We start from the raw sequence: 18,365 nt of genomic DNA on the forward strand, positions 1-18,365 counted from the left end.
GACAAGGGAGAGGGTGGGCCCGGGCGTTGTGGGGGCGGGGCTCGGACCTAAGGGGCGAGGTTTGCAGACCGAAGCTGCAACTAGGACCGCTGGGTAACTGCACCAGTCCACTGTCTCCCCAGGTGAAATGGGACTCACGGAACTTACAGGTGTGGGGCGGAGTGCGGGAAGAAAGGACAAGCACGGGAGTGCGCTTGGGCAGACGTGAGGAGGTGGAGGATATGTTAGGGAAGGAGAGGATCTGTAGATTGACTGCTGCGGGGAGGAAAACAGTTGGGGAGGAATTGGACTCAATGTGTGGGCAAGGAGATGCATTCTTTAGGGGCTCTCGTGGGGGAGGGGCGGGAGTGCTTTGTGGGGCTGGAAGGTACTAGGGGAGGGAGTGAGGCTGCTGTTTGATGTGCAGGGTTGAAGGCGATACTTGAGGAGCATGGGATCTGAAGCCACTCTGGGGGAAGGAGGTGCTATGTGATGAAGGGCTGGTGGTCCAGAGTGTGGGAGCACGGAGGGACTGTGTGGAGAAAGAAAATATGGGGCTGTGGGCACTGTGTGAGAGGAAGAGGTTGTTGGCCCTAGTTGAGGGGCTGAACCTCTAGTCCTTTGAGAAAGTAATAGTCTGGGGGCATTGTTGAGATTCCAGAAAGATGTTTGTGTACTGTGTTCCAGGAGTGAGAGTGGTGGAATTAGTAGGGTGACTCCTCAGCTTCTAACTCCACCTTCTGGCCTGAGCACACTTAGAGAGGAGCCAGGTCCTGCTTGCCACCAGGGCTTGTGCTCAATCTGCTTTGGATCTGTCTGGCTGAGACTGGAGGTTCCTTCCCCTAGCTGGTGTCCCTGGAGACCCTTCCCCCAGTCGGTTCCTGTTAACCCCCACTCTAGTTCCTGTTCCTCCCAGAAGCCTGCCTTGGTCCCTATCTTCCCCCTCCCCTCCCCCTTTGCCCTGCCCTTATGCTCTGGGTGTGCTCATTTCCCACTTCCTTCCTTGCCCTGGGGCCTGGCCTGGTCCTTGCCCATCTAGGAGCTGTGTGAGCCCTGCCCTCAAGTTTGCACTCAAAAGCCGGAGACCCTTGTAACCAGCAACAAGGCCCAGACCCCACCCCACACTACTATCAAGGTCTCTCCCAACAGCCCCCAAACGACTGCTAGCCATATTTTTACCACTTGCCACAAACTGATTTTCCCCACCTTTTTTCGTCTCCTGGGTAGGGAAGCTTAAGACCCTCAAAAATTCTGGGCTTCTGTGGGAAGTGGGAATAGTGAGGAGTATTGAGGATCTTTGATCTGTTTTAAGAGGTGGGCCACCACTGTAGGCTGACCTAGGGAAAGGTTGTGGTTCCAGCCTCAAATGGGGGAGGAAGAGGGAATAGCTTCCCACAGTCCTGGCTTCGAAGCTGACTTTCAGAACTGATACTAGAGTCTTGTCCTCTTGGGGGCTCCTCTGGTTCCCTGAGGGGACTTGATGTAATGCCAGAGTTCTTTTCGCCCCTTGGCTGACTAGGAGAGGGTGGGAAAGGCCTGCCTTCCACATTGTGGCTGAATGAGTGTGACAGTGCCGCTGAAAGGGGCCCCAAGCCAGCCTCTTCTAGCTGAGACACTGGCTGGGGAGGGAGGGGGTGCTGAGGCCAGACAAAGCCATGGGGTAGGGTGGGGTAAAAGAGGGCTGGCTGATGCCTTTTGAGGAGGAGCTGATTGCTATGGCAACACAGCTTCCCAGACTGTCTGTCAGAGAGGCAGGCCTAGGGCAGACTCAATCCAGCTTCCACAGGATTGAGGCATTTGTGTGAGTGGGTGGGGCGTGAAGAGAAAGGGCAGTAGTTTGCTGTGCTGAAGCTGGAGCAGATAGCTTTTCTGCTTTGGTACAAGAAGTAGGGCATTCAGATGCTTGGACTTATGTTCTGAAAATGGATATGAGTGAACAATAGCCATTAGAATTATAGCAATATAAGGTCAGAGTTGCAGAGGCCCTAAGTGGTCTCATTTTACAGATTTGGAAATTTATGGCCAAAAAGATTGATTTTCTCCAGGTTTCACAGTGAAAGAGCAGGAATTAGGATCCACATCTCCTGATTACTGTTCACTCAGCCCAGGGCTCATTGTTCTTTCAGCCAATGTTTGTTGAGCACCTAGTATGTGCCAGGCACTGCTGTTGATTCTGAGAATACTAGCATGAACAAAACAAAGTTGCTGCTCTCATGGAGCTTCCATTCTAATGGGGGCGGGGGGGGGGTGGTGGAGGGTGGAGAAAGAGAGAGAGGCTAGCTGTTGATAACTACCAGAAAAAAATAAAGCAGGGTAAGAGTTAAGGCAGTTGGGTAAGGCCTCTTAATTGTACCATGCTGCTTTTCTAAGGCACACTGAGGCCTAGAACATCTTTGATCTTTCCCTTTGAACTATTGCCCCCTAACCTTTGCAGGTAACTAAATCTTGGACCTATGGTGGTGGCAGTAAGATAGAATAAAGTGGGATCACCAAGGGATTATTCCTTTCCTACAGTGTTCCTTGTCTACCTGTCTACCCAGTAAGCTTAAAAAGCAAGTAGACTCTTAAACTGGTACTCTGCAAATTTATCCAGGCTGTTGAAAAATTTTTTTAAATCTGTTCCTTACCATTAGGGAACCAGCAAGGAAATCAGTCCATGGTACTTGGTTCTTTTTCAGGGTTTTTCCCTGGTCCGAGGTGAGGAGAAGGTTGCCTAGAGGAACTAATTTACTTGCTTGTCTACAGCACAAGGGAGAAGTAGGGGGAGGGGAACCTCTTTTTAGTGTCCAGTCACAACCTCAGGACCCTTGAGGCCCATAGCACAGGCAAGGTAGAAGCAAGGACCTTGGACTTATGTGGCCTCTGAACTATGAACAGACCCCCCCCCCCCTTTCTGGATGCACAGCCAGGAGCTGCCCTGGCTGATGCCAGTTCTCTAAGGCAGGGGTCCCCAACCCCTGGGCTGTGGACCAATACTGGTATGGCGACCTATTAGGAACTGGGCCACATAGCAGGAGTTGAGTGGTGGATAAGCAAATGAAACTTCATCTGTATTTGCAGCCACTCCCCAGCCCTAGAATCATTGCCTCAGTGCCACCTCAGATCATCAGGCATTAGATTCTCAGGAGCACTGGTCCCTGGTGCCAAAAAGATTGGGGACTGCTGCTCTAGGGCCTCAGTTTGTTTTCCCTCTTTTGGATCTGGTGTTTATCTCCTACTTCTGTGGAAGACTGAGAGAAAAATCCTTCTAAGTTCCAAACTGTGTGACTTGCCGACATGTCCTAAGGGAAAGGTAGTGCTACGTTCTTAGCTTGCCCCTAGAGCAGCCCCTCTGAGAAGTGTCTTTTAATGCCTAACCTTTACAGAGGTTTCCATTCTGGTCATTTAAAGAATAGGACAAGAATTAGGAACGCTGGTTCTGCTGCCACTTAATTTGGCTGGGTCCGGGCTGGGCCTGGGGCCCAGTGACTCAGGGGGAGGATGAGGAGTTTCAAGGGAGTGGTGAGTCATGGGGGTGAGCACCATCACAAGAGTTGAGCATATTTCCCTCACTCTGGGCAGAACCTATCCCACTTCCCCTGGGTGTGGAATCGAGAATACTGGTAGAAGGGATGAAGCAGCCTGATCTCAGACAGAGTTCAGAGACACAAAGAATGGTGTTTAGGTCTCTGAATTAAAATGTATCCCTATCTCAAGAGCCCTTGGAGTCCCTCTAATGTGGGCAAAAGAACATCAGTATACAGTAAGAGAAGAAAAGAATACCATTTCTCAATGGAAGGAGGTAGGATCCCATTTCAGGACTTTTTCATCCACTCTGGCATGAAGGAAGCTTCTTAGGCTCCACGAGTTCTCTGGTCTCTGGCGCTCTGTTTTGCAAAGCAGGGAGAGATGAATGGGAGTGGGGATATTTGGGGACTGTGTAGGAAAAGCAGGCTGATTTGGGAAGTTGTCCAGCTGTGTCTATGAAAGCCCTAGGACATCTTATTAACCAGCCTCATTAGAGGAAGGGCAGGGGGTGAGAAGTGTGAGGCCCACGCCTTTGAAAGTGTTAAATGGCTGGGCGGGGAGGTGCTTTGTATTTCGGCAGATGTGGGGTTAAGGAGATGGGCGGGGCAACTCTGTGTAGGCCTGCCCCCTTGTAGACCAATGGACGTGCATCTCTTGGAGGGGGCGTACCTCATATTTGAGGTCGTGAGGAGGCTGGCCTCCGATGGGCCAATGACCATGGTTGCTGCCGTGGAGGGCGTGGTCTGAGGGGGGCGTGGCGGCCGCGGCGGCCGCGGCGGCGGTGTTAGGACGCTGGGCGGGGCGGGCGGACCCATCAGCTGGTAGGAAATGGCCTGTGAGTCAGAGGGGCAGCAGAGTCGGCAGCGCAGAGCCCGGGCGGCCACGGGGAGGGACAGTCGCGGGGAGGGGCGCAACAGCGGCTGGAGGGCTGCGGGCGCCAGGGCCCGCTAGTGTTGCACACGAAGCTGAACAGAAAAGAGCCTAGCAGATCAGGGCTCAGCCGGAGCCACCCTTTGTCTGGGTTGGGGGCCCGTGGCGGGGAGGACCCGGGATTCGAGGGGAGGGACGGGACGGAGGGGCCCGGAGCAGCGACCGCCGTGGCGGAGCCAATTTGGGAGCGGGGTGAGTGTGTACTAGGGGAAAAAAGCAAATCTACGAAGCTCCAGTAGGGAATGGGGCCTGTCCCAGGCTGTGGGGAGGAGAGAAGGGTGAGAAAAAACCTGGTGGGGGTGGGGGATCGTCCAGAACAAGTAGTCCAGAAACCGGGGTGAGTCTGACGGGTTCAATTTGGAGTTGGTGCTGAGATCTGCTCCCTCTCCACTGAGGGTGGAAAGCTCTAGGCCAATGGCCAAGGGGGCAGTGAGCAGAGGTTGACCTTCCTACCCACAGTGGTGGTTCATGGAAACAAGCACCCTAGCTTGTGTGGATGTATGTAGTGTCAAAATGTAGAGCCCCTGGCAGCAGTTCTCTCTGAACTGGATGAGGGTAGAAAGCACATGGAGAGAGGAGTTTTCCTTCCATCCTCCTTAATCAGTGTAGAAATGGATATCCTTAATATTGAAGAGAAGGGGAGAGTGAGCCTGGGAACTTGTAACTATACCAATACCCACCCCACCTCCCAGGCCTAGCAGGTGTCTGAGGGTACAGACCCCATTGTATTCTGGGACTTGTTGTTTTTGCTGGCTTTGCTCCTTTGGCATGTTGGGAGCTGTAGTCTTTGCCAGCCAAAGCCTGGCACAACTGTCTGACGCTAGCTACTGTCTACCCCTTGCACAGAGAGGAGGTTTGGCCTACCCTTCCCCCAAAGTCCTGCCCCATGAGTCAGCTTGAAGCCATGGTCTAGAGCCAGACTGGCTAGGTGGCAGGCAAGTGAGTCTTAGAGCTATTCATTGACAGGGCAGGAACTGAAAGAGCTCTGGGGTAATGAGCAGATACCAGGCATGCTGGGGTCAAGTAGGGCATCATGTCATCACCTGGCTTCCCCAGGGTAAGGACTCAAAAGGCCAACTGGAATTTCCTGGAGGTGGGAGTACTAAGGAAAAGGCCCTTCCTGAATCTCTATGGCTTGGGTAGAGGAAAGGAGGGGTAGAGAGAGTACAGTTTGTACCCTCTGACAACACTGCCATTGACATTCTGCCCTTTCCAGCCACCCCACCCACCACAGGGAACCAGAATTTTCTTAGGGATCCCAGTTCTAAGGAGAACTTGGTGAACTAGGTTAGTGTGAGATACAATAATGGGAACTTAGTGTAGAAGAACTTTTCAAGCCCTGGATGCAAACCTTTGCTCCTTCCCTGCCCCCCCTCTCTCCTGCCTCTGTTGTTGCTGATTCTCCATGTTCAATTAATCTCTGCTTCTCTCATTCTGGGAGTTTTTCTCTGCATTGTTAGGACTGCTGCCCAGACCTCTGGGGCTTGCATTCTACTTTTTTGAGTGCTGCTATGTGCTTACTCCTGTGCTTAGAGTTGAGTGGAATGGGGCACAGAGCTATCCTCAAGAAACCTATGGTCAGTTTATAAAACGTCTTACAGAACAGGCAGAACTGTCACTGGATTACAAGAGATAGTGATACTGCCATAGGTGAGGTCTCAAAGGAGAGAGAGATTTGTGGTCTGGGGTGGCCAGAGTAGGCTTTCTGAAGGGGATGGCATTTGGTCTAGCCAAGGAGAGAGGGTAAGGCTTGGGGAGGCAAACAGGACATTTCTTGAAGGGGAAAGGGCATTGTGGATGTCAGGCAGCACAGGCTCCTGCCCAGAGGAGAAGCTTGATTCTGGGAGCAGTATTTCCTCCCATGAAGGAAAATGGTCTTTAACTTAACATTCCCCTCACCCAGCTTGAGCTCCTGAAGGTAGACTGGTCGGTGAAGACCTTCGTGCCCTGGAAAAAAAACTGGTTTTGGTTTTTGGGTGTTGGATACGTGTTGGATGTGTTGGGAGGAGTAGAAAGGTACCCCTAGCTGCTTCCAGCTGTCTGACTGCCACTGCCTTATCTATAGTTTGCAGGGCCTAGGGGGAGGGGTAAACCCTGAAAAGTGCCTTCTAGCAATGCCTCCCCCCAATACTTCAGAGTTGTTTTTGGTTAGATTTGTTGCCTCTAGTTGAAGGGACAGACTGCCTGCCTGCAGCTATTGGGAGTTTAAAGCTGAATGGCCTACTCTGAGGTGACTTAAGGTTTGTACCTCTAAGGAGTGCTATGGGAGGATGAGTTTCTGCAAGATCTCTGCCATTAGGGCTCCGGGGTGGTACTTGTCCCTTTGGAAGGAGACATATGGGAAGAGTTGTGCAATTTGGTGGCCTTGACTAGAGGGCTGAATTCTTGCCCTGGCCATCTCAGCTGGCATGTTCTCTTGGTTCTTGGGGTATCTCATTCCCCCTCCCATTTAGGGCAAGAGTCCCCAAGATGGTGGCCCTGACAAGTAGTCATCTTGCCTCAACTTATCAGATCCTTACTACATTGAGCCAAGACCTGCCTCTCTATGACTCCTTAGGTAGCCCAGCTTTACCCTCTGGGCCCTGGATCCCAAAACTGTCCCTTCTGTTTCTGAAGAGCTCCTCACATGGGAGGAGAATGTCCTGTGGCATATCCTATTGGTCCACAATTGGAGAGGAGACTTACCACTGACTGCAGGGATCCTGGCTTATGTCTGTTTTTCACTTCTTAGGGTCCGGCTGAGCCCAGGAGCTGCACGGAATGGTGGCAGTCACCTTGCCAGTGCAGCGGGCATGGACCAGACTGCAAGCTAGGAGAGCAAGGCATCATCAGTCAGGAAGAGGGAACACACAGCTAGGCTTAAGACCTCTTCATCGGGGTGAGTGCCAGGGAGAGGGAGGGGGAACAGGTCCAGTAAGAAACCTAAGCTAAATATGTCACCCTTTCAGAAGTTCTGAGGGTGACCTCTGTATTCCATTAATCCATCTGGGGATTTGGACACCTTTACCCTTAGGACCCTGCAAGATCACCTCTTCAGGCCAGAGGAGGATCTGAAACTCATCTGGGGGAAGAAGATTCACTGATTCCTCTGACCACCTTTTCTTTTCTTTTCTTGCACAGATGTTCCCAGGCCCCCCAGCCCAGGCCCAGCATAAAGGCTGTGCGGGGGGGCCCCCCTGACCCAAGTGGGGGCTTCATGCGCCACGTGCAGGCGGAGCCATCTCCATCCTCAGAGCCAGAGGCTGGCCCTTCACAGCCTGCAGTCAGGCAGGGGGCCCTCCAGGGTGGCCTGCTCATGGGCTATAGCCCAGCAGGGGGGGCAACATCCCCCGGGGTCTACCAGGTATCCATCTTTTCCACTACAGCTGGTACCTCCGAGCTGCATAGGGCCCTGAAACGGCCAGCCCCACCCATTGAGGGTCCCAGGGAGCTGAAGAGAGGCCCTGGGCTGGGGGCCAGAGAGGGACTGCCTCCTGAAGAACCATCTACAGTGGGGCTTTTGGGCCCAGAGGGGCTGGGGCTGGGACTAGGTGTGGCCAGCCAGCATTTCTGCCATCATGGCCTCTGTGTTGTAGAACAGGAAGGTAGCTCCACCTCACCTTGGACTTCAGTGGCCCAGAGTCCCCCCTGGTCCCCATCAAATGCTTCCTGCAATACTTTGCACACCAGAGACTGGGCTTCCCCAGATCTAGGGGGACAGAGGCCCCTGGGGGAGTCCCCAGGGCGAACCCCTCCAGGCCAGCTGCACACACTTGACACTGATTTGCACAGTCTTGCACAAATAGGGGGTAAGAGCCCAGTGGCTGGGGTGGGCAATGGGAGCAGCCCCTGGCCTAGGGAGTCCCCTGGCACTGCCAATGGGCACAGTCCCGAGCACACACCCCCTGGCCCTGGACCTCCAGGCCCCTGCGCCACCAAGCGAAGGCTGCTTCCTGCTGGAGAAGCCCTGGATGTCAGCTCTGAGGATGAGGGGCCAGCCCCTCGGAGGCGCCGGGGAGCCCTGGGTCACCCTCCTGCTGCCAACAGTTCTGATGCCAAAGCCACACCCTTCTGGAGCCACCTGCTGCCTGGGCCCAAGGAGCCTGTGCTGGTAAGCCAGGAGAGGAGGTAGTCTACTTTTTTTTAAATTTATTTTTAATTATAGTTGGCATACAATATTATATTATCTTCAGATATACAATATAGTGATTCAACATTTATGTACTTTATAAAGTGATCACCACAGTAAGTCTAGTAGTAACCGTCTGTCACATAGTTATTATATCATTGACTCTATTCACTATGCTGTCTGTACTCTATATCCCTGTTACTTATTTTATAACTGGAAGTTTGGACTTCTTAATCCCCTTCCTGTTTTCTGTCTAACCCCAACCTACTCCCTTTGGGGGTGTTCTACTCTTAAGTGTGGGAAAAAGTGAAGGCCTGAGTGGATTTTCCTATGAGAGCTTGTGATGAGCCGCTGGTCCCAAACACATCTGGCCTTTACCCAGTCTCTATTTAATCTTTCCTCTCCACAGGACCCAACAGACTGCAGTCCCATGGGGCGGAGGCTAAAAGGTGTCCGTCGCCTGAAGCTGTAAGTGAACAGCTTCTACCTCTGCCCTGTCTCTGGAAAATGGGGACAGAAACCTGTAATTCTCTTTCTTACCCCCTGGTAAGGGACCCCAGGGCAGGAGCCCGGGGTAATGGTAAAGCGTGGGGCCTAAGGACATGAGCAGGCATCCCAGAATACCTCAAGCCAACCCAATGTGTGTCTCTTCCCCTATCAGGAGCTCCCTTCGAAGCCTCCGGAAGGGGCCAGGCCTGCTGAGCCCCCCCAGTGCCTCCCCTGTTCCTACTCCTACCGTCAGCCGTACCCTGTTGGGCAACTTTGAGGTAGTTTCCCTTGTTTCCCTTGGATTCTGTGATTCAGGGGCCTTGGGGGAAGTGGGATGGTGGAGTATGGCTTGGATGGATAATGAAAAAAGTTGGCGTCTCTCTCATAGTGTCTTCCCACCCCAGGAATCATTGCTGCGAGGACGCTTTGCACCATCTGGCCACATTGAGGGTTTCACCGCAGAGATTGGAGCTAGTGGATCCTACTGCCCCCAGCATGTCACGCTGCCTGTCACTGTCACCTTCTTCGATGTTTCTGAGCAAAATGCCCCGGCCCCCTTCCTGGTATGATCTGATTTCAACCCCAAATCAGCTCTTGAAGAGGAGGTATCCTTTAGGTGTTCCTCACCTAGGAGAGAGTTAGGGTGGTAGGGAGAACTCTAGTGTGGGGCAGGGGCCAGCTCCCACAGCAAGATTGTGGAGATGGATGAGTATTTAGGGCCCTCTCTGTGCCCACCTTGGCTGATGGCTTCCTGGCCTTCCCAGGGCGTCGTGGACCTGAACCCCCTGGGGAGGAAGGGTTACAGCGTGCCCAAGGTGGGCACCATCCAAGTGGTGAGTTTTCCATGAGGGAGAATGGGAGTGGGGATAGGAAAACAGCACCTAAACCTTACCAACCTTGCCTTATCCTGTCCCCAGACCTTATTTAACCCCAACCAGACTGTGGTGAAGATGTTCCTTGTGACCTTTGACTTCTCGGACATGCCTGCTGCCCACATGACCTTCTTGCGCCATCGCCTCTTTTTGGTGCCTGTGGGTGAGGAGGGAAATGCTAGCCCCACCCGCCGCCTCCTCTGCTACTTGCTGCACCTCAGGTGAGGACAGGGCCTAGGAACAGCTGGGGAGGCCCAAATATCTTTCCCCAACCCAAGTATCCCTTCCCTGAATAGGATCTCATCTTACTTCTCTACTGTCTGGATCCTTACTTTGATCACCCTGTTCTCTAGGTTCCGGAGCTCCCGCTCAGGCCGCTTAAGCCTGCATGGAGACATCCGCCTGCTTTTTTCCCGTCGGAGCCTGGAACTGGACACAGGGCTCCCCTATGAATTGCAGGCTATGACTGAGGCCCCTCACAATCCACGTTATTCACCTTTGCCCTGATTGCCAGTGCCCGGAACCCATGTGGGCCACATACCAGCCCATCCTGCTCCATTCTTGACAGAGCAAACATGTGGAGAGGTGGCAAGAGACCCTTCAGGCTTGAATTAAAGCCCTCACCATGCTCATGCCCAAATTGATTATTTGGGTGTTTAAAGCTTCTGATCATTACCACAATTTGCCCTACTCTGGGTTCTCCATGTGCCTGCCCCCTTCCTTGGAATTCCCAGTTCAGCTTAGGTAGTGGGGAGGAACCAGAGCTACCTGGAGGTTGTCCCAAGTTCCCAGGCAAGTCATGCCAGCGTTGCCTCCCTGTCCTGGGCAGGGGCCACTTATTATTTTATTTATTTTTAATTTATAATTTATTCAAATTGGATTGCCTTGGTAACCTCCCAAACCTGACAATTGGCATTGCCCCTCCTTTATTCCCACTTTCAGATATTGCTCTACTCTAGCTTTGGGAGTTGAAGAGGGTAATGTAGGGGCTGAGGGAGAACTACTCTCCTCAGCTAAGGGCAGAGAGGTTATCCCAGAAGGACTGAGTCACTAGCCAAAGACTCAACTTCTCCTGCCCTTTCCTATTTTCTTCACTTCCCCTACCCTCTGACTCCTCTCTGAAAGCCAACTTATATGTGTGTGTGTGTGTATGTGCACATGCTTGTGTGTGTGTGGTACGTGTGTGAGAAAGAGAGTGTGCATGCATACGCACACATATGGGGGTTAACTGCCCCTCATCTAGGGCTCCAGACTCCAGTTGCCCCTTTCCTGCTTGTGTCTCCTTGCTTGGGGTCCTGACTGAGGAAGGTGTTTAAGGGACAGAGTCAGGGCCAAGGACTGGGGTGCCTCCTCTCACCTGGCCAGACTCTGACCCACCTACCTCAGCTGGGGTGAGGGACACCCCTCAGACTCAGTCATGTGGTTCCAAATTACCCTACCCCCACTCCAGACTCTGACCCAGCCTTAGCCCTGACCCCTGGGGCTGGGCTGAGGGGAACAAGCATTTGCTGAAACTTGAAAAAAAAAAGGAAAAAGAAAAAAAAGTGTACCTGGTACTTTTTTTTTTTTTAAGAAAAAAAGGAGAAAGAAAGAAAGAAAGAAAGAAAGAAAGAAAGAAAGAAAGAAAGAAAGAAAGAAAAGAAAGAGAAAAGAAAGAAAAAAAAGAAAGAGAAGAATAAATTCTTTTTTGGAAACTTGAGCTAAGCCCTACTTTTTCTGTTGGGGAGAGCATGGGAATGGGAATGGGGATCCTAATTGGAGCTGGGACTCTGCCCTTTCTCCCAGATAAGGGGCCTGAGGCCATGAGGTTTTCTGCAAGACCCTGCTGATTCTTAGGGTCTGGTCTTGCTCTTCTCAGATAATGGGGTCGTGTGGTAGGGAAAATTCAGCCATAAAAGCTGAACTTTCTGAATGTGAATATGGATTCTTATACTGATTCTGTTGTTAATAATTTCAGCTCCTCTGAGCTTCAGTGCCCTGATATGTAAAGTGTGAGTTGGCCATACAGATCTATTAAAGGATATGCCACAGCACCAGGGATGTCTGCAGTGTAGCATGCGCGGAACAAGGCTGAATGTTGGGGCTTGTGCTGGACACCTTATACAAGGGGACCAGGGTCTATCAGGCCCTGGGAGGAGGTAGAAAAAGCTATGATGCCCTGGGAAATGAGGAAAGGGGAATATCTCAGTCCAATCACCGGGTAATGTTAGGTCCAGTCACTATGGCAACAAGAATGGGGTCAGTCCCCAGTGGGAGGGCTGCTTATAACACAGGACTGCCAAAGAATGTCACTATGGCAACCATGGCTAAGAGCTCCAATCCCTTGGTCGCTATGGTGACAGAATGGGGCGGTTATACGCTCAGAAGGGTAAACTGAGTCTCGAGAGGGGATAAACAACTCAGTGGCTGGTGGTATGGAGCCACCTGCACATGGCAAATAGCTTTCATTTTGGACACCATGTCCGGAATTTTGGGCTTGATCAGCGAGAACAAGTAAGAGCTCCAGCCTTCAGCACTCTCTAGGTCTGCGGTTCCCAGGGAACAACTTGATGCACTCTTTCGCCAAGTAACGCTGATTGGCTGAGTGTGGAATGGGGGTGGAGAGAGAAAGAGAGAAAGAAAAAGACGGCCGGAAGTACATCCGGCGGAGTGAAAACACAGGAGGAAGAAAGCGCAGGTCCGGGCTTCTCGAACGACCGCTCTGCTCCACGTCTCGTTGGTTCCGGAGGTCGCTGCGGCTGTGGGAAATGCTGGCGCGCGCTGCGCGGGGAACTGGGGCCCTTTTGCTCAGGGTAAGAACGAGGCAACCTTCTTCAAAGGTTGGGCCAGAGATCACCTTGGTCATCAGCTGAGAAGGAGAGGGATTCTAAATTTGGAGAAAGAACTGAGGTCAGAGGTCATGGTTCTCACGTGAGTTCCTCTCAAAGGATCCTTTAGGGTGGCAGTTTAGGGAGATTCCTTTGGAGAAGACTCCTGGAGGGGTGGGGTACCCAGCTCGCTGAGATCTCTGCTAACCTTCATCTTCCCTTTAGGGCTCCGTGCAGACTTCTGGCCGTGCTTCACGCCGCGCCTCCTCCGGATTGCCCCGAAACACCGTAGTACTGTTTGTGCCACAGCAGGAAGCCTGGGTGGTGGAGCGAATGGGCAGATTCCATCGGATCCTGGAGCCTGTAAGAACCTCTACTGCCCACCCCTGGGCGGCCTGATGCCCACTTCCCTCACGACATAGGGGGATGTGGGTGAGACCTCCTTGGGGCCTGCCCTCACCATTGGCTTGCAAGTCTCCAGGCCAGGCCAAACCCGGCAGGGCCTAGGCTGCTGACTGTCATAGCCATGTTCCCGCCTTTTCCTGTTGCCCTAGCATCCCACAAGTCCCATTCTTGGGAATCTCTCCTACCCATTCTCTCAGCTCCACCTATCCGCATGGAGAAAGCTACTCTGCTAGCTCCCATTCCCTTGACTCTCCCTTCCATTCAGGTGCCCAGCCTAACATTCCTATTTTCTCAGGCTTCCCTACCATTGACACCCCCAGCCTTTGCTTTTCTGGGAGTGTTATATGTTGATTCCCTGCTCACTTGAGGCCTAGCTTGGATCCCAGCCCCCATCCTTCTGAAGACCCATGACTCTTCTTTCCAGGGCTTGAACATCCTCATTCCTGTGTTAGACCGGATCCGATATGTGCAGAGTCTCAAGGAAATTGTCATCAACGTGCCTGAGCAATCGGCTGTGACTCTTGGTGAGGGGTGCAGGGTGACATGGGAGCTCTGAGGCCATTAGAATGTGGTTGCTGGAAATCCAGAGCTTAGGAAAAAGAGCCGATTGGGACCTGAGGCCTCACTTTCCTCCTTTTCTCTCCTGCATCTGCAGACAACGTAACTCTGCAAATTGATGGAGTCCTTTACTTGCGCATCATGGATCCTTACAAGGTACCTGCCTTCTGCTTTATTCAGCTCCTGAGTTAACTCTCTTCACTAAAATCTTACATCTAAGCATCTTACACTATCTGTGCTCCTTTCAGGCAAGCTACGGTGTGGAGGACCCTGAGTATGCTGTCACCCAGCTAGCTCAGACAACCATGAGATCAGAGCTTGGCAAACTCTCTCTGGACAAAGTCTTCCGGGTAAGGGGATCTAAGCCAGAGTTAAGGTTTGAAGATTCATGCTTGCCATGCGTTGGTCCTTTCCGGGGGTGAAGATCAGTCTTAGGCCCTTCTCAGCTTAGACTCATGAGTGTGTGGAGACTTACATCTCTCTTACATCTCTCTTCCTCCAGGAGCGGGAGTCCCTTAATGCTAATATTGTGGATGCCATCAACCAGGCTGCCGACTGCTGGGGCATCCGCTGCCTCCGTTATGAAATCAAGGATATCCATGTACCACCCCGGGTGAAAGAGTCCATGCAGATGCAGGTGGGGTCAGGGAAGACTTCTGGTTGTTCTAGTTGCATGGGACCTGGACTCCCTTCCCTATTGTGATAGGTACAGTTGCCAACGTCTATAAGAGTTTACTCTGACTTCTTGATTGGGGTTGCTGGGGGCTTCCAGGTAGAGGCAGAACGGCGGAAACGGGCCACAGTTCTGGAGTCAGAGGGGACTCGAGAGTCAGCCATCAATGTGGCAGAAGGGAAGAAGCAGGCACAGATCCTGGCCTCTGAGGCAGAAAAGGCTGAACAAATAAATCAGGCAGCAGGTCAGCAGAGGGTAGAGCCTAAGAGAGGAGATTGGTGCTGGGACAGGAACTTCGGGGTACTTTGACCTCATGGGTCAGTCTCTGTCTCTTCTCTTCCAGGAGAAGCTAGTGCAGTTCTAGCCAAGGCCAAGGCTAAAGCCGAAGCTATTCGGATCCTGGCTGCAGCTCTGACACAGCATGTGAGAGGCCCCTGGTGGGAATGGGAGGCAGGAATTGACAGTGGAAGCGGTTCTTTTATCTACCCTTGGGAGAAGTTCCTGCCTTTGTGGGTTCCCTTGAGCAGGATTACATGATATCTTGTATTGTGATCTGCATATCATCTTCTCAGAAACTTGACTTTTCTGTACTCTCCCACCTTCCCTGCCCACTTCTCTTAAGTCTGTAATCTCTGATTTTATCTCTACTGTGGCCACAGAATGGAGATGCAGCAGCCTCACTGACCGTGGCTGAGCAGTACGTCAGCGCGTTCTCCAAACTAGCCAAGGACTCCAATACTATCCTGCTGCCTTCCAACGCCGGTGATGTCACCAGTATGGTGGCTCAGGTTAGAGTTCCCTGGAACCTGGAAGAAACTGAGACCCCACCCTATGACCACTACCACCACTACCGTTTATGTACCAAGGTCTTCAGAGCACCTTGAGACCCAGACCTCTTTTCATTTCTTGTAGAGAATAAATCTCCGAGAATGAGGTATCCCACACCTCCCTGATGATAAGGAAGGTCTTGAAACATCTTTTATTTATTTATTTTTTAAGATATCTGTACTAGTATTCTGAGGGTGGCCATGCTCTAGTAGTTTGTACAATTCCTAAAACCAACTCCAAAGCTTTTAAGACTGATGTTTGAGAGAGAGGTAGAGAAATTAAAAACAAGCTGACTGACCCCAGCCCCATCTTCTTTTTAGCCATTGGTGGGTTGTGTTATACCTTCTGCCGTATGTCCTCATGGATATCTCTGTTCCTCTCTTTAGGCCATGGGTGTATATGGGGCCCTCACCAAAGCCCCAGTACCAGGGGCCCAGGACTCAGTCTCCAACAGGAACAGCAGAGATGTCCAGGGCACAAATGGAAGTCTTGATGAGGAACTTGATCGAGTCAAGCTGAGTTAATGGAGCTGGGCTTGGCTGGAGAGGCTGGGGACAGGGAAGCAGCACTCTCAAACTCTGACTCTAGCCTCTCTGTTGAGAGATTTTGGTTATTATTTTTTTATTTGAACTTTAATCATGTAATAAACTCAGCAGTGGAAAACCAGAAACTGTCCTCCCTGACTGGGAAATGAAGTTGAGAAAGTCTCCAGTGTTTTCTTTGGGTGTCCACTCCCACCCTCTAGTCCTGTCAGGTCTTGGGAATGAGTTTCTCCGTGAGCAAGAATGAACTTGATATAATGTGAAATAATCTTTTCTGTCTTCAGGAAAAGCTGTGGGATAGGGTAGAAGGATTAAGGCATATATCTACTGAACTGCCAGCTGGGGAGTATAGTCCTCTTCCTGCCAAGTGTGGGGCTGTAAATTTGAGCAGGTGTTTGGGGATTTTTCATGGGAAAGACTGTCCTAGCAGGGTAGTAGTGCTGTCGAATCCTTAAAGGGTCTTTAGGAACTGGTACTCATTCATTTATTCAAAAACATTTAATGATGTCTACAGTATGCCAACCTCAGTATTAGACATGGATTACAAAAGCAACTGAGATGCAGCAGTCTCTGCTTTCACAGAATACCAGGTCAAGGCGGGAAGACAAGGAAGCAGACAGAGATACAAAGTGATAAGTGCTGTGATAGAGGAAAATTCTGGCTAGGGATTCTTGGGGTAGAAGCATGTCAGCTTGACGGCGGCAAAGTTGCTAATTCTGCCATTGAGCTCAGGCAGGAAAAAATTTTTTTTTTTCTTTATTAAAAAAAAAAAATTTTTTTTATTATGGTGACATTGGTTAACAAAATCCAGTAAGTTCCAAATGTACAACTCAATAATAAGTAATATATTGCTTTGTGTGTTCACTGCCTATAGTTAGATTTCTTTCTGTCACCACATATTTGATCCTTTTTTACCCCATCCACTCTCCCTCCCCGCTCCACACTCCAGTAACCACCAGTCTACTGTTCATGTCCATGAATTTATATCCCACATATATATAAGTGATAGGTGGTTTTCAACTTTTTCCGTCTGGCTTATTTCACTTAGCATGATTATCTCAAGATCTATCCCTGTTGTTGAAAATGGCAGTATTTCATCTCTTCTTATAGTTGAGTAATATTCCATTGTACACATGTACCATATCTTCTTTATCCAATCATCTATTGTGGGACACTTCAGTTGTTTCCATGTCCTGGCCACCATGAATAATGCTGCTATGAACATTGGTGTGCATGTATCTTTTTCAGATAAATATTTTCAAGTCTTTGGGGTAAATACCCAATAGAGGGATTGCTGGATCATATGGTAGATCAAGTCTTAGTTTTTTGAGAAACCTCCATACTGTTTTCCATAGTGGCTGTACCAATTTGCAGTCTCACCAGTAGGGTATGAAGGTTCCTAATCCTCTCCAACACTTGTTATTACTTGTCCTGTCGATTATAGCTAATGTAACAGATGTGAGATGGCATTTCATTGTGGTTTTGATTTGCATTTCCCTACTAGCTAGTGAGGTTGAGCATCTTTTCATATGTTTGTTGGCCATATGTGTGTCTTCTTGGCAGAAGTGTCTGTTCAGGTCCTTTGCCCATTTTTTAATTGGATTGTTTGTTTTTTATTGAATTGTATGTGTTCTTTGTATATTTTGGACATTAGCCCCTTATCGGAGGTATTGCTTGCAAATATATTTTCCTATTTAAATGGTTGTCTGTCAGGCTGGAAAAATTAATGCATTCACCACGCTAGGGTTTGGGGCTAGAATATGCAAAAGCCCACAGCTCAGGAGAAGTTGGAACATCCAGAGTTATATGTTGGGGCTGAATGGGGTAGGGAGTGTTAAGGAATTGTAATTATATGGGAAGGGCCAAGTCACAGGGAGATAAGAGTCCTGAAGAATTTGGACTTTATCTTTAAGGTAGGGAGTGATTCATGAAGAGTTTTTAACCTTTTCTATCGAAGAATTTTAAGATTAAGGTAATCACATCACTTAAGATAAAGCTGTTTTGTTACAATGTAGACAAGGTATTTGAAGGAAAGATGAGAGACTGGAAGGACAAAGCTGCCTCATTCATCCCAGAGAGGATGAGGAGTCCCAAAGAGGAAAGGAGCCATCGAGATGGTGGTAGAGGAATGATTTGACATATATCTGAATTAGAACTTATTCATTTGTCCATTCAATAACTATTTATTGAACCCCAACTCTGTGCCAGGCACCAAAGATACAGTAATGAAGAAAACAAAATTCCCTTGCCCTCAGTGAGCTTCCATTCTATTTGGAAGGGACAAACCATTAATAAGATGTATAGTATTTAAGATGCTGATGAGTTGTGCTAAGAGGAAATTAGAGAAGGGAAGGAAGGTGGGGAATTTGGTGGTGGGGTAATATTAATCAGAGGATTCCAGGAAGCCTCACTAATGTTACATTTGAGCTTAGATATGGAGATCAGGGGAATCTGGGAGTAAATTTGGACATCTGGGAGTAAAGCTCATAGAGGAGATGGCAAATGTAAAGGCCCCGAGGCAGAGCAAGCCTCTCATAACTGGAAGAGTAAAGAAGCTGAGTGGATGGAATAGTTAAGGAAGTAAAATGGCAGCTGAATGAATCAGATGGAAGTGGGGAGCTGCCATGTAGACTTATAGAGGGATATATATATATAGTACCACTGCAA

At 50.3% G+C, this 18,365-nt stretch overlaps 2 protein-coding genes across 9 annotated transcripts; both read left to right on the forward strand.

The window, feature by feature from the left end:
* On the forward strand, window positions 1–11,426 carry FAM214B (family with sequence similarity 214 member B). 6 transcript variants are annotated; one of them, XM_016130267.2, is made up of 9 exons: window positions 1–122; window positions 7,148–7,294; window positions 7,537–8,506; window positions 8,934–8,992; window positions 9,186–9,291; window positions 9,418–9,576; window positions 9,778–9,846; window positions 9,931–10,106; window positions 10,239–11,413. In XM_016130267.2, exons 3-9 carry the CDS (start codon window positions 7,613–7,615, stop codon window positions 10,390–10,392), a joined length of 1,617 nt encoding a protein of 538 aa, XP_015985753.1. In that variant the 5' UTR covers window positions 1–122; window positions 7,148–7,294; window positions 7,537–7,612; the 3' UTR covers window positions 10,393–11,413. The 6 variants fall into 6 exon arrangements, with proteins under 6 accessions (XP_015985753.1, XP_015985752.1, XP_015985750.1 ...); XM_016130266.2 differs by having other exon boundaries at window positions 46–149; XM_016130264.2 differs by lacking the exon at window positions 1–122 and adding an exon at window positions 4,305–4,608 and having other exon boundaries at window positions 10,239–11,426.
* A 611-nt stretch (window positions 11,427–12,037) lies between these two features.
* STOML2 (stomatin like 2) lies at window positions 12,038–15,856 on the forward strand. 3 transcript variants are annotated; one of them, XM_016130270.2, is made up of 10 exons: window positions 12,038–12,677; window positions 12,918–13,055; window positions 13,522–13,621; window positions 13,753–13,811; window positions 13,904–14,005; window positions 14,158–14,292; window positions 14,428–14,572; window positions 14,672–14,751; window positions 14,988–15,116; window positions 15,543–15,856. In XM_016130270.2, exons 1-10 carry the CDS (start codon window positions 12,477–12,479, stop codon window positions 15,678–15,680), a joined length of 1,227 nt encoding a protein of 408 aa, XP_015985756.2. In that variant the 5' UTR covers window positions 12,038–12,476; the 3' UTR covers window positions 15,681–15,856. The 3 variants fall into 3 exon arrangements, with proteins under 3 accessions (XP_015985756.2, XP_015985757.1, XP_015985758.1); XM_016130271.2 differs by having other exon boundaries at window positions 12,666–12,795; XM_016130272.2 differs by having other exon boundaries at window positions 12,677–12,774.
* The last annotated feature ends 2,509 nt before the right edge of the window (window positions 15,857–18,365 follow it).

Source organism: Rousettus aegyptiacus, unplaced genomic scaffold (genome assembly GCF_014176215.1).
Source record: "Rousettus aegyptiacus isolate mRouAeg1 unplaced genomic scaffold, mRouAeg1.p scaffold_m13_p_3, whole genome shotgun sequence".
Taxonomy (NCBI): Eukaryota; Metazoa; Chordata; class Mammalia; order Chiroptera; family Pteropodidae; genus Rousettus; species Rousettus aegyptiacus.